General features: G+C 42.1%; 1 protein-coding gene across 1 annotated transcript in view; it reads left to right on the top strand.

Annotated features, from left to right (window-relative positions):
* The window catches only part of DNAH12 (dynein axonemal heavy chain 12), a 3,791,933-nt gene that overhangs the window by 2,839,847 nt on the left and 935,926 nt on the right, over positions 1–16,160 (top strand). Inside the window, exon 53 of the mRNA XM_069643677.1 lies at positions 2,848–3,089. Coding sequence (XP_069499778.1) covers positions 2,848–3,089 — 242 coding nt within the window. The remainder of the gene's footprint in view (positions 1–2,847; positions 3,090–16,160) is intronic.

The raw sequence follows: 16,160 nt of genomic DNA, 5'->3' as shown, positions 1-16,160 counted from the left end.
GGCAAGTGACAGAGTATTTTACAATCCCATATTAAGTGAGCATGACACAGAAGGATCAACCTTCATAATGTTATATGCAGGCTGAGCCATGGCATAGTCAGAAGAATTACTTGTTTTGGTTGCGTTGTCACATCCTAAAGAGGCTAAAGTCTCAGCAGAGTCAGTACACCCGACCACTCCAATGGAGGAGCTGATAGTATTCTGAGTTTCAACATGTTGACCTTGTAGGTCAGTATCCATTACGCCATTGTTGGGGAGAATTTCCCTTACTTACTGAGTCCTTCAGCAGTTCAGCAGCTTTTCTGGACTTCTTGGATTGGTTTTTTCACCTGGTAAGAGTGTGGGCCGTTTTGCCCACTCTTACATGTGGTTTACTGTGTGTGTTTAACATTTTCTTGTGTTCTTGGACTGTGAAGCTTCACCTACTCCATAGGCATCATCTGTTTACTGTGTGTTACACAGCACCTTCAGTGCAGTGACACAGGGTTGTCTTTTTCAGACTTCCCAACTCCGAATCTATTTTCTGAGGCTGACTACTGTCTTTCAGAACATGCAAAGTTGCTATTGACTTTATTAGTCTCTTTTCAAACTCACAGACCCAGTACAAACTATCTTAAATAGAGTTCTGGAAAGGGTTAATACTTATCCCTTTTTGTCTGTTTCTCTTAGAGCCTTGTTTAAGACTTGGCTGGTGGCAGTGGCCTCGAACTTAAACCCGCTGGTCCATATGGATTTCTGTACGGTTCCAGCTGGGTTTAGTCACCATTTCTTTTGTAAGTCTTTCTCGTGTTTTACTCTGCGCGCCAAACCAGGTTTGCTTCCTTTGTTCACCGTCCTTTCGCGGCCTTCTACACAGAAGCCCTCCTTAGGCACTGGTATGTCTGGGGGGGGACAGGATGTGAGGGAGGGGTTTAGGACTCCCTGCACAGGGTCTCCTTGGAGACCCATGTCGCACTCTGATCTGATTGGCTGTGGTGACTGTGCCGGCGGGACAGCCACTCTGCTGTGTGATTGACAGCCAGGCTGTGTGAATGGGGGAAAACTGCATAAAAAGCAGGTCTCTGGGGCTGGAAAGGCAGAGTTGCTACTGGAACGAGAGAACCGAAGAGGAGCTGACAGAAGAGGACCCCTACCACGACTGAACTTCCCGGTGAAGCCCTGCTGCAGGTCCGAATCTTCATACTCCAACGACAGGGAAGATCTGCAAGGAATCTTCTCCCCTTGAGCAGGTGGGAACAACCAGTTTACCAAACTGTTCGACAGGCCTCCCTTTTCTGGTCGAATTTGCTGTACAGAGCTTCAGTGAACCGGATAGCCAGGAGGAATGGACCCTGCTTGCTTTTTAAGGAGCGCATCTTTTATTCGTTGCTTTGCTCTGCTGCAGGTTTCTTCCCTGGGCAGTGCAGGACCCTCCAGTCTTCCTATTTCGTGTCAGTTCCGAACCGTGAGCCTGCAGGACCTGCCAGGAACAGCCTTCTCCATTTAAGGTACTGTTCAAATCTGGTTGTTCGTTTCGTCCAGCTGCAGTGAAAGTGTGTGAAACCTTTCGCCAATTCGAGGGCTTGTTCTTCTCCATTCTTTAAAGTAACTTTTCATCTGACCAACTTCGTTCTGAATGGACCAGGCCCCTTTAATTTGATTTCCTCACTGTAGTTCCTTTTTCTAGATTGCCCTGCTTACTTATTTGTTGGTGCTGCTCAATTCTTGTCTAACTTTGTCTTTCCCTCTCTTTTAAATTGCGGGAGTGCCATTTTGCTCATACTTCATTTTGAGCCTTACTTGTCCAGAATCTATTGGGTGTGGTATAGTGTACTAGTAACGTGATTTTTCAACTGCTTTACGTTAGTGAAATGTTTTACAACTGATGTGTAAATAAATGTTTATTCTTTTATTCAGAAACCTTGAGTCGGCGTTTGTTTGAATCATACCAATTGCTGTCCTTTGTGTAACTATTTATACTGCTCACTTACTCTTGAGATAAGTCTGGCTGCTCAGCCATCGCTACCACTAGTACAGGCTTGTACCAAAGGTGAATTTGTACTGTCACTTGTAGTCCTAATTGTGTGTGGTGTTCTCAAAGGGTACTGCATATAATTCTGCATAACAGCCATGGGTACCGATACTGGCATCCACATTAGGAGTGCTGTCTAAAGTCTGCACAGAGGAGCAATCATTAAGAGTAATACTGAGGTGCTGAAGTGCAGCATTAAAACAGTATAGTTTCCGGAACTCACTAACTGGGGGCACTGCCTTACTGATGTTACTTCTGTCATCAGCGATGGCTTGCAGAACCTGCATGTCCACAGTGGTAAGACGGCGGCACAGCAAACGCGCACTAACACGGTCTGGCACAGACCGGCTAAACCCTCCCGCACCAGCGCTCACGCGCCTGAAATGCAAATAAACGGTACACGGAACTACAATACAGATGAATACTGTAGTTCAAGCACTAATAGGTTACTGAATGAAACTGAGGCAGAGTTGTAAGTCAACAAATCATACAGCAAGGTTCTATGTTCAAATTTAGAAACACAGTCAAAGGGAAGTAATAAAAGATCACAAGAGCAACAGTGAAATTAAGTTAAATTCAAATATTTTTAAAATATGGAAAATATTTAAAAACAAAGCCTATGTGTGCAAATTAGCAAAAAGAGAAGCATAACATAGCTGAGCAACTTAGAAGGCGAGAGCGACGTGGGGTTTACTTAAATACCGGCACAGACCAGCTAAGCCCTCACGTGCTGGCGCTCGCGCGCCAGTAATGCAAATAAATGGTACCGGGAACTACAAATACAGATGGCTAATGTAGTTCAAGCACTAATATTTTTTGCCTTTATCATTTTACAGGTGGTTGCTCCCAAGAAAGCTCGTTTGGCAGAAGCACAGCAGTCCTTAGCTGACACTATGGCACTGTTGGATCAAAAGAGAGCTGAGCTAAAGGAGGTGGAAGATCGCCTTGCGGCTTTAGAGGAAACCTTTCGGGAAAAGACAGAAGAGAAAGTACGTCTAGAGTTTCAAGTGGATCTGTGTGCGAAGAAGTTAGAGCGGGCAGAGAAACTCCTTGGTGGACTTGGTGGAGAAAAGTCAAGGTAAAATAACCATAATAATATTCAAGTATTAGGTGATATATGTAAATAAACAATATTTATTCATATATGTGTTGTTTTAATATGTTTTTTTTTCGGAATGTGTGTACTTTTAATTAAATGTGAAAATGTATCATAATCGTCGAATAGGCAGCTGAGCATTTGGTAAGATCTTCAACAGATACAACATAGCTTGTTTTCTTGGAGTGCTTACTGTCAGGATCCCCTACATAAGTGCACGGAGCGAGACTAACAAACCTTGAAAGGTTGAACACGCTAGTTCCTGGAAAACTGAATGAAGGGAGGCTTCTTAATGGGGTAAACAGGCAGACAGTGTAGTGCAAACTGGGGTCCCTAGACATTTCTTCCAACCTGGAATGGAAAAACGCTGGGTAAGGTAATGGCGAGGGAACCCTAATTTTATCCCTCACCCTCAGAGAACCATTTTCCATACCTTCAGCGGAAGCAGTGCCAGAGGAAGTAGGAAGCTAGAGGTTGTCCATTCCAGAAATCCTGCCCTCTTTTGGAATGAGGATGCAAAAAAAGAGACAAAAGAAAACATTAAAATAAATAAAGAAACCAGTGCGGACAGAACTATTGGAGAAATTATGATACACTAACAAAATCCAGGGGAATAGTGGAATTCCTCTGAAGAACATGGATGGTAACCATTTCCAAGACAAGTCGACCAGAATTTCAAGGGTGCCCTGAGGGTGGCAGTCGGTGGTAGGCAGGAATAGAGCGGAAAGACCAAAGAAAAGTGTCAGAGTTTCAGTAAGATAGTGAAATCCCTTCCACAGCAAATAAAACAGAGGGAAATCCTAAATAGTCCGGTAACCTGTTGAGATGGAAATCACAGACCCAGGTCGATTAGAAATAATTGAGTCAATGGTTAGTGCAGAGGAAATAAAGCACCATGCAGCACACAGGACTCATCAGAGCAGTGGTTCTCCTACGAGGGCCTTCTTTACAGACTCTTGTACTTCTGAGGAACTGCCAAGCACCCGGGGGACTCTGGGAACTGCAGTCATCTTTCCCAAACACCTGGGAAGCTGTGAGTCTTGTGGTGCAGCCACGTGACCTAAGGCAGCCTGATTCCACCAGCGAGTACAGGGACATTGGCGGCTTGGAACTATGACACTTGCAGCCACAGCTTTGCTCTTTCATACCAGTGTAAATGACCTGTTACTGCTACCAAATGATATAGTAGTCAATGTATCAAATTCAGGTGGATGAAAGGCTGAAAGGTTCATGTCTGGATTGAACTTGTCACACGTAAACACAGATCTAAACAGTGGTCATTTAAGTTGTTAAACTGTATCACTTGTAAAACCCCTATGCATTTCCACATGGCACAGCCACATGTAATGGCCCTCAGAAGTATGGGATCAGGATCTGTGTATTGTGGTGGGTCGGAACAAGGAGTCAGACACATAGTGAACATTCTGATGTTTTTTTATTTAAATAATAAGGAAAAAGGCCTATAACACCCTATAGCTATAAGGGGATTCCCTACCTAACTGAATTGAACTAAAGGTACTCGTCTGTTGTTGTGAAATTCAAACTAAAAATATCCTCAGTCCAAAACTAAATCTACCTGAACCTATCACGAACAGTAACAGCTAAAAGTGGCCAAAAGAAGGTTTCACTTCTGGCTATCTCCACTTGGCCATTTGTCTTTAGGCTTTCTCTCAGGGTTTTCTTGTTATACACCAATCTTCAATATGCAAGTGTCTCTCTTTTAGAAAATCTGTTCCTTATGGTAATACCTGCTGATACTTTTCTCAGGTTTTTATTTATTTTTATTGTTGATTTAGCTGAAACTACAACTTTTCAACATTTGTATACAAACATATGATAAAATATATACAAAAGTATTAATAAATATAGACAATTCATCTACAACTGATATTCAAAAGATAAGGTGACAATTTCTTTCAATGACTCCTCAAATATAAAAGCATATTTCTTCAGTTTACAATTCTTATTGCACTTCACTGAGTGGTCCTATAGGGTACTCTACCAAATTCAAGGCATGCAAGAATTCACTAATGGCAATGTACAGACTGATTTTAGAATTACAAAAAATAGACGACCAACGCCTCTCATCCTCCATTACTCCAAGCCACTGAACATGTTTAGCAAAATGAATTTTCTGAAGCTCAATTAGAGCAGGACAAAGTGAAATTAAGTGTTCAAGGGTTTCACTACAAGTTAGATTTTGGCAAAACCGACAGTTCATATCCTGAGGTATGATTCTTCTAGTTGCCATGAGCTGTCGCGTAGGCCACAAGTTAAATCGTAGCCGTAAAATAGATTGCCAGAGTTTTAGCGATGGTGCTTTCAATAAGTAGGACTCCATATGGCCAATTTTCTTATCTCCAAACAGCTGAGTCGCAAATTGTTTATATAGCAAACAACACTCTCTAATTTTAATCCAGTCTATCTGGTATATACACTTTTTTTTGTACTTGGTCTGTATTGGATAACAACATTTCGATGGTTGGATCATCTTACGCCAAGATCTGATATATGCTCTCTAGCCACCTCCGTACAAAGATATGTTGGCTAGCAAACACATAAGATGATAAAACTTTCAACATAACATCCAAGGTGGTAGAGATTAAACATTTCCTAAATAGGGCACAAAGGCGCCACTGATGGAGAGCGTGGTGCAACACCAGGCCCAGCTCATATCACAGCCACGGCGGGAACACAAGACGGAAGGTCTAAGATTTTTTGCCAAAATTTTGCTTCCAATTGATTGAACCACTTAGTTGGTAGGGGTGCTCTGGTTTCTAATCCATAGAGTAGACACGGCACAACTTTCTAATTCCAATACATGAGTGTGGGTTTGACTGAATATTTCCCATATTTGTATTGGAGAATTCTCGATTGGGATATGGCTGTGTCGAGTTTCTGCCCCATGCTCTCCTACTGACCTCTTGACTGAATTGAGGTTTCAAATAACATATGCAGATACAAATAACTAGACACAACTTCTAGCTTGACACTATCAATAGACAAGCACATTTTACCTCTGGATGATCTATTAGGGCAATAGACAACTATTTGATATTTAGTAGTGTTAATTCTCAGTTGATTTCTTTTGATGTATGACTCAAAGGCATTCAATAGGATCTATAGCCCCACAGGGGTTTTAGCAACCAGGACCATGTAATCGGCATAAAGTAAAACATTAATGCTACGCCCTTCTAATTTGTGTGAGTCAGAACGAATGTCATCAAAGGTAGGTCCGATGTCATGGATAAAAAGATTAAATAGGGCTGAAGCCAGGATGCACCCCTGCTTCAGCCCTCGAGAAGTACGAATGACATCAGACAAAGCTCCTTCCATTGATAACCGAATCTGCACCGAGGTGTTTGAATGTATAGATGATATCAATTAAATAGCCTGGAGACCTGTACCTTTACAGTTTATCTATCAGTAGAACTCTTGATACTGAGTTAAATGCTGCATGCAAGTCTATGAATGCAAAGTAGATAGGTTGTTTAGTTGCCTGACATTGTACCTTTAATGTATTTAAGCACATGAGATTTATGCCGGTGCCCATACCAGCCACAAACCCTGATTGCTTGGAGTCGCGCTGACAAGATGCTAATGTCCAAGCGTTGAAGTCATGGAGGATGAGGCGTGCAAAAATCTTACCAGGGGCACCCAGCAAGGCAATGGGGCGATAATTGAGTGGAGACAAACGACCCCCTTCTTAAAAATACAAAGTATCAAAGAGGTTCGCCAAGAGCTGGAAATATCACAATTTGTCAAATTGTGTTGAAAATCTTTAAACAAGATTGCTGCCCACATAGATGGATTAGATTTAAACATAGCATTATGTAGCCCACCTGGGCCCGCAGCACGTGAAGAGCTCGACTTTTTGGTAAGATCTTCAATCATGACAGGAGAACAATTTACTGGCCAAGATGAGCATTGTGGGTAGTTATACAGATAAGAATCAAATTGTGGATCGGCATACAGATCAAAAAAATGACTGCACCACTGCCCTTCCTGGATTGCATTAGCCTGAGCACTCTGTTGGTGGTCAAACGCACGATTATTCAGTAAAGCCCATGTGCCTGCGGATGTCTTATTTGATATAGCGAGCATCATGGCTTGGCTATCTCTCTGAAACATACAGGCTTTATGCACCCGGATCCAATTTCGATACTTACATTTAATGCCACTAATTGCTGCTGCTCTTTCAGGTGAGGGCAACTCAGAAGTCAATTTCCTATCCATTTTATAATCAACTTTCCAGATTTTAAGCTTCTGATCATATCGATGTGTGGGTTTGAACGCACAATTGTCAATTTCAATATAGCATACTTGAATGGATGCAAAATAGCAGTATACTGGGCCTGGGAGTGGCTACCCAGGTTCCCATCAAGGGCCTCCGCCAAGAGATTAAGATTCCCTTGAGACCAGTAAAATCGTGTCTTGGCATTATTAATTCTTAGACTCACTGGACCCCGTTGCACTATGGGACCACAAGGTAATGAAGACAGATTCCATTTGAGTACTAGCATATTATGATCACTTTGTGATTGATCCATGATCTCAAATTGCTCAATTAATGGAGTGAAGTTTGGTTCAACATATATGTAATCTATGGTGCTCGTGCACGAACCTCTATGCCATGGGCACTTACCCGGGATATCCCCAGGAAAGGATCCGTGGACCATCCTAAAATTTCTTTCTTATACAAATGAGGACCATCTAGTAACCGCACCCAATTTATGCCCAGACAAGTGGTTTGACACAATCCAAGTTCAGATCTCCAACCAGTATTGTTGAAAAAATGTTAGGAGCTGTGAGAATTAGCTCTAATAAACCACTTACACCTTGAAAAAATAGATCGTCACTGATGCCAAATGGATTCCGATATATATTTATCAAGGCAATTATTTCATGATGTACCGTGAGTTTCACCAACTGGAGGTATGAGCTAACAGACGGCCAGGCAGACATGGCTATGCTATGCCTTTTTTTTATGGCCAGACGAAGGCCAGCCAGATGAGACTTGTTTTTCTGGCAATAAACATATATCATGTTCATCCCATATTGGCGTTTTAATGAGCCACGTCTTTTTGGGCCAAAATATCATGCCTATCTATACCATTCACTTCAAGACTCTGCAAATATACATGTCCACGGGTATTTCAACTTGCCAATGATCTCTTTACAGAGGTAATAACTTTTAATGGTTATGCTCTCCTTGACGGCAAGCTAGCCAGGGACCTGACTTTGTTGTTGTAAAAGTGCAGCCTTGGAGTTTCCTGGCTTGAAATGCCAGCACTTCTGGTTTGTTTAATGCATGCTCTGGATCCTGTGCTAATAGAAAGCCCATTTTAAAAAAGAGTCATTTTGGCCTTCCAGATTGTGTTAAGTACCACGCCTGAAGGAATCCATAGTCTAACTATGCAATAGTCATGATCTGAGACAAATTCAACCGGATCAATATCACCGGTAGAGATGTCCTCTAGTTCAATCACATCACTAAATAGATTCAACACACTTTCTCTATTCAGATCATATTTCGGGAAAGGAATCTCTCGTCACTTCAAAATTAGTGTATGAAAGTGTGGATTTTTTAGACTGGTTTTTGCAAAAAGTGTTGGAACTGGGAACGAGTTGTCAAATGCACAGCCTCCTGGACCAAGGTGGAATGATGAGGTTGCTGTTGAACGTTATTAGCACCATTATAGTTGTGTTGTTCCTTGTGTATATAGTGGCCTCTAAGAATACCCCCCTCCTTAAGATCAACTCGAGTAGAATTATTTTGAAGAATAACAGAGGGATTTGTATTATTCACCATGAGTGTAGACACACGCTTTTCTAGGTATGCGTCAACAGCCTTGTTTATCTCCTCACTCGAATAGGTAGATGCAACCTCCTTGGTCTTCTGGAGACCGGTGGTAATGATCGTCCCGTTTATTGTGGGATTTCTGGACTTGTCCATTTCTATTGCCTGTATTAATTCATTTAAGGGCTCATGACTGGTGACTAGCTCCTGCTTCGTCGTTTGCAGTGCCGAACATAATGCAGGTGGCCCTGGCACCATTATTGATGCAGGAGGCCGCAGCGCCACTATGTGCTCTTTAGGCTGAACACAGTCCTGTAAAGGAGTCATGTGTAACAAACAATAGGGGTGCCCCTATTTGCAAGCGTGAGTTGGGGCAAGATATACTGCTTAAACAGAACCAACAGAAGGGTACTCACGCTGTGGACAGACCTAAATTCTGTCAAGTATTTAAATCAAATCTCCATAATGAATTCAAGGATAGTGCTTACAAAAAAAGTCACTAAGGGTAAACCAAAGAAGAAGTCTAAAGGGTACTGGCAATACATTTATTTATTAAGAGCACAGTTTTTTTAGTTATTCAAAAAACAAATTGCAAAAAACTAAATAAAGTAATTGAAAAAGAACAAAGAAAGACATAAAACATAGCATTCATCATATATACATAAAATACAAAAGAACAACATGTTCATCAAATAACAAGGTGGATTGTTGGGGAACACTTAGAGAAATAAAACAATCCTTGCAGGATACCAATTGTTCCTACAACATAGAAACTACCAGGGTGTATTAAAAATTACCCTGGTAGGTACAGACAACTATGCGAATTTAGCTAACGGAATATTCTCTCTATACCTACCAGGGTAATTTTTAATACACCCTGGTAGTTTCTAAATAGTGGGACATGCCGAATGCGATTCAACGGCCTCCACACCGTGGTTGACTGGCTCAAAGTTTGTGACAGCAAAATAACACGGAGCGAAGAGATCCCCAGCGGACAAGCGGTACTTGCTGCAGGTACTTCCTTTCAGGAAGCTCTTATTCACAAGCTCTTGTAGCTCGTCCCAACTGTTCAAAGATCTTGTCTTCCTGACAATATGGCTCTTATCATTGTTCTTTGTGAGATTTTGTATTAGAAACCTTCCTTTTATTTTATGTCATTGCTTTGTTTTATTAGAGTTGACAGTTCCCCCTCATGGTGTCTTTTAAATCCACTCTTTCTCTCCTGGCTTGTTTCACTCTGCATCGGCGACGTTGGCCTCTGCATTACATCTAAAGCAAATGAAGATTAAAAAGATTTTTATGAAGCATTTGTTTTTTCTGAAAATGATTGGTCTTTTCATAATATGTACCGAATGAGAAATGCTATAAGACACAGATAGTAGTGGTTTTCTCTACCCCGCCTGTCGTCACCAGGTCTGGTGAGAGTTTCACCACACAATTGTTCTCTTTGAGATACTCTCTTCGACACCTTCCTTGTATTTTTATGTTCATTTCTTGTTTTACCAGGGTTGCGCGTTCCCCACTCTTGGTGTCTTTTAAATCCACTCTTTCTCTCCTTCCTTGGTTCACTCTGCGCTTTTAGCGCATAATACTTTCAACAGTTTCCGATTAAGTGGTCTCCCCACTCTTCAATAATTATCTCTCATGGAATTATCTCTTGTGGCTTTCTCTCTCTCACCCAGGATATTTGTTTCCACTTTCTTAATGATTTGCAATCATTCTTATTCTTCAGATTATCGAATTGTTCCTTGGATATCACATTATACTGATTCAGTGTTCCATTATCGCCCTTATCGCAATCATAGTCCCTTCTCTATTACGTCTTGCCCCGGCAGCCTGCCGCATCTGCAGTACTTCACCCCTGTACCTTCGTTTGCCATGGGGGACCTTGCAGGACTTGGCTCTCGCTCGTGTACATTGGTTTGCTTTCTCGCTTCTTCCTTTCAGGTTTCACACGCATACCGGTCTCTGCGTCTCTTCAGCTGGGTGCATTCAGAGAACAATGGCGGATGGGGCTGTCAACACACTGTCTTTCAGGTTTCGGCGCTGTTAGACGGTCACCTTGCCCACCACGTTGGATGGTTCCTCGAATACCACCCTGAGAACAGCTTTGCCGTTGTCTGCTTCGCCGGGCCTGTGACTATGCTTGCTGTTCTCGGCTTCTCACAGTTCTGAAGGGGCCGCGGATCAACTCTGCTCTACCTCTAACCGTGCTTCTGACATCAGACAGTTTCCCCAGCGTACCGTTCTCTCTCATCCCTTCTGGTCTACTCGTCCCACTTTCATACGAGTTGCTTCTTAAAGGGATATTCCCTTTTCCTTCAGACGGTGTGCTGGAATCAACATTGCCTAAAGCCAAAGAGAAGGAGAACACTGTTTTTTTTATGCAAGGCTGTCCCATATACGCAGATAAAGGGCCTGATTCACAGAACCAGTTTATAATGGGAAAACCCCATTGTAAAACGCTCAGTGAATTAGGCCCAAAGTGTCCTGCATTGGGAGCTCCCTTTGGGAAGGGGAGTCCTTGTCCCCTAAGGGGGCATCACTCCCAGTGAGTGAGGTCCCACTTGCCCAGACCCCTAGGGAGGGTCTTTGGGGAGCGGGCTCCCCTCCCTAACCTCAAAGGGGGAGGCTCCCCTTTGGGGAGAATGGACGAATACTCCGGATTCATCCACAGTAGCCACACAATGTCATTTCCGCGAGTTGTTGGGTTAGCAGTAGGACACGTGTCACTTTAGGCTATTAGCTAAATAGGACAGTGCAGGTAATAAATGCAAGCTCACAGGTATCTTCTGGGTAGACAATTTAATTGAGGGCATTTGTGAAAGACTGCAGATGATGTCTTGCAGTTAAACTGAGAAAGATGTTGAGTATGCTATGTTAGACCCATACAAGTTGCATGTGTTTACCTACTCTGAACAGCAAAAACGTATCATTTTAAAGCCACTCGCATAGTAATTTGCAGGTGCCATCTTATGTCCATCATACGTCAACAGTTGTATAGTTCTCTGTTGGCATTGACATTATTACTCACCAGCATGAGATCTACATTATTAGTTATGAATCAATTACTATATTTGTGCATTAAATGGACATTGAAACATGTGTCCAAATATCTTTCCCCAATTGAGCAATTTTGTAGAGAAAACGACTATTTACTCTTAAATTGGTGTTTGTTGTGTTTGGGTCTTTTTATTTCTGAGAATAGGACGAAAAAGCTCAATGCAGTTAATCTCCAGTTTTCACAGAGAAGATAAATAACTGTGACCAAGAGCAGAACCTCAAGAGAGTCCCAATGATGGACTGAAATAGAGGTTTGCCTTGCGTTATGTTTTTCTGCTTCTTTAAAAGAATCCCTGAACACAGACATAGGTAAACATTGTGTTCCTATATTTTAGATTGTTTGATGTATTTTGATATTTACTTGCAGAACTGCAGGTTGGATCACAGAAATATCTCTGTTTACTGTCAAATTCACTTTCCTTCTCACCTTTTGCCTTATCACCCTTATTATATCACATCTGCCCAGTTTAACATCTATCTACACTAGTAAAGATGATTAAAAAGAATGAACAGGCAACTACCACATAGAGGATTTCCAGGTCTGACATGAAAGAGGAGGTTAAAGTAGCGATAGTCTTCAAACTGTGCTGGGGTGGCTCGGTTGCTACACCAGTTCAAGGAGTTCAGAGAGTTCTGAATCTACCACAAGGGATCATGTACAGACATAACAAAGAAGGGAATCCATCTCTTCCTCTGGCCTGGATCCTTCTATGCTTGAACTCCCACCAAGGTCCTTCAGGCTATAAACAATTGTTCTTGAACAACAAAGCGAATATGATTGCCTGTGGCATGCTCTTCCTTATCAATAATTTCAACTGCAAGTTCTTACTCTGTGTTGTAAAAGTAAATGTCAAGCCAGTGCTGTCCATCAAGGAGGTCACATTCTCATTCTACAATAGCTCCTTCTCCAAGACATTGATCACAAAGGCAGATAAATCCATGTACAGCTGTGAAATCACCTGATCTTTTGGTCAGGGACCTCCTCAGACGAGACCTAGAGAGAATGTGAGAGGCGATGAGATTGAGAGAAATGGCACTTGTAAGATGTTGCATACCAGATAAGCCAGTCCTAATCGCAGCTGTGGAGTAAAAACTGAATATGAAGTATAATATAATGTGAAGAGCTAGGGACTAGCATAAGACCCGAGTTGAAAACCACTTTGAACTGATGCATCTCAAACGAGAGAAGAGAAAAAAAATATTCACTGCACGTTTTATATTCTGCAACGTCAGCACAATTAGTACTCTTACATTCTGTACCCTTTACTACTCCGTAAGGATGAAACCGGAGAGTGTTGCAAGCAGCAATGTAATAGGACTTTCGAGAATATAGCAGCGCAGGCGTGCCTAGGACATGCCCGGCACAGCACCTCCCCCATGCGCCGCGCCATCCCACAGTCCCTTCCTCCACATTTGATGGGATGGCCCATTGCGATTTCAGATACACTTTGTAAGGGCCAGATTTTCTTTGCGTCTTATGCCCAATGAGTTCAAACAGGATCCTGGTTGTCGTCTGAGTTACTCCTATGCCGAACCGTGCAACCTTTGCCTGTTTTTCCTGGGAAGTTCAGGTGTGACACCTTTGCAGCGCATTTGAGTCTCAACATCCTGCCCAAAATAGTTTCTAGAGTCTATCTTCATGATCGAATCTCACTGCCCATATTCTTTGCAAACCCTGCCTTAGAGGCAGAAAAGGCCCTGTAATGTTTGGATTTGGAAAGGTTCTCTATTATTCTAACTTGAAAGGACCAATGTCATTAGAAAAATACCTCTGCTTTTTGTGACCTTTGGCCCAGTGGCATCCGAGGCAAGTTGACTTGCTAACTGCTTTCAGCATTTCTTGAGGCCTGCATGTTTTGGGGCAAGAATCCCCCACAGGAATTGAATGCTCATCGTTTAAGTGAAAATCAGCGTTGGCCGCCTTCCATATAAACATTCCTATAATGGATTTCGGCTAGCCAGCCACCTGAGCTACCCCTCACTCCTTTTGCGAACACTATTCACTCGACTTTAATTCTTGAACCGATGCAGCTTTTGGCTAGGCCATTTTGATAAATCTCTTTGCAGCAGGAAAATAACAAGACATCCTTCCTCCCTCATTGGAATACTTTGGAATCTTTCAAAAGCATGGAGAACACCAGACTGCACGTAAGAGCACAACAATGTTACTCACAATAGTAACAACAGTACTTTAAGTCCCCTTTCCTCTATATTCTCTCCTGCCCTCCCCGCTAGAACAAAATCAAATCCCACTAGATAAAGGGAAAGACGGTTGGGCAAGCCATACAGAAGTGATGCCCTACGGTGGTGGGGTATGGTTATGCCCCCGCTAGTAAGTTCCATTCGGTTAGTGCTTCCATGGGACATCCCAAAAGTAACGAGCAAAGGGGACTAAGCATTGAGAGTATTGTTGTCACTACAGTGAGTAACCATTTGGATTTGTAGACTTGTTACAGGCTACAAACCTAAGGAGGATACATACGGACAATGCCTCCTGCAAAGAAGAGCTTCAAAGCCAGAACGTACACCCCTTCCCAGCTGCAAGTTGTATCTACCCACTAACTATACCTTCGACCTTGGGTACCTAGTTTAGGATGGAACACACAACACCCTGATTAAATATGTTAGTTTAACTTAGATGTCATCATAGAAACTTCCACTCACTTAGTATTAAATCTTGAATGAATGTATAAAAGCCTGTTTAAGTCTGAGGGAGGGGGGGGCTCACTCTTTTTCGGTAAAGGGGTCTCTCTAAACATGTTCAGTTTGTCCCATGCATTGCTTTGAAATAAAGATTTTGCTAAAGGTGATGTGACCCAAAACATTCTTAGCTTTTCATTTACACGTCACAGCCAACAGACCAGCCTTTTCAGCTAGTACCAAAAGTCCGGATAAAGAAATGCATAATTTCCAAGGAACAGTCATCTTTAATGGGCTGATAGTTAAGGCAGCAACTAAGCTTAACATCTCCATGGTAATTTCCTCATTGATAAATATAGCTATTTTTATCAGAAGTCTGAAACAAACATTGACATCTGCAAATGCCTTGTTCTCAGTAACATCAGATAAACATAGTAAAAAGCTAGATTACTTAAGAAAGAAGATGAGTCTCTATAGTACCTCTACTTTCTTACGAAGGAATGATTCACCACACACCAGTAATGAATCACATTCTCATCCCTCTAGCATCAAGGAACACTCTTGGTGGAGGAAACAGCATGTGATTCGCCCAACAATGCACATGCATCACTGCACATGATTAGGTGCAAAACTTTGCTAGGAAAAGTGATGCCTAACTCCTGCCAGCAACCCTTTATTTGATTTGTCTCTAAATCCATGGCAGTAGTACCAGTTCTTCTGCAAAAGGATTGTTTGTTTATATTTAGATATGCAACTGGTTGATCAAAGAATCATCTGTATGATCTTCAGTGTGTTCTTGAGTTGCCATTTGTCATATTATTCAGAAAACAAAATCACTCTCAAGCACATCTAATTCATTTGATTATTATTTAGCCATCAGAATGATTTCTGAACATAGGCATCACCCTAAATGCTTTCCTCAAAATTGAATGTGAGGAGTCTACATCTGCTAGTCAAAGGTTTCAGATTGCAAGCTGGAACTAGGAAGAGATGGATAAACTCTGATTCCATAGCGACAAAGCCCTCGCACTTAATTCCTATTACATGACGTCACAAAGGCAGGAAGAAGGCTGTAAGTGCTGAACAAGCAACTCTTAAAATCACTCTGCAGTTTGATGACATCTGTCTTGGCACAGAGCTGGGACAGGATGTTCTTCCAGAGTGTTGAGCCATGGGCATGAAGAGTTCTGTCACTCCATCTTTTGAATCTTGGCGGGTGTATACGGAGTAAGTTCAGGCTAGCCCACCACAGCCATCTGGGTAGATGATAATGCTGGAAAATCCTACAGTTCAGCAATGGGGAGGATTATTTCTCTGATCAGCAGTCAGTACAAAGCTTCGAGAGCCGGCATGATGTGACCTCTACACTGTATTCCAAAAATGAGATAAGTAGCGTGATTTTGCACTCTTTGTAGTTTCAATGAAGATCGTTACTGGAGCCTATTATACATGGTGGTGCAGGAGTCTAATTTGAAGTTGAACACAGCTACTAAAAGTGCTGTTTTGTGAGGGATCTATAGAAAAGGAAGGCAAGAGTATGCATAGATTGA

Source organism: Ambystoma mexicanum, chromosome 2p (genome assembly GCF_040938575.1).
Source record: "Ambystoma mexicanum isolate Mex_15411 chromosome 2p, UKY_AmexF1_1, whole genome shotgun sequence".
NCBI lineage: Eukaryota > Metazoa > Chordata > Amphibia > Caudata > Ambystomatidae > Ambystoma > Ambystoma mexicanum.
Note: the sequence above shows the minus strand (reverse complement) of the source record. Positions and strands in the feature narration are given on the sequence as shown.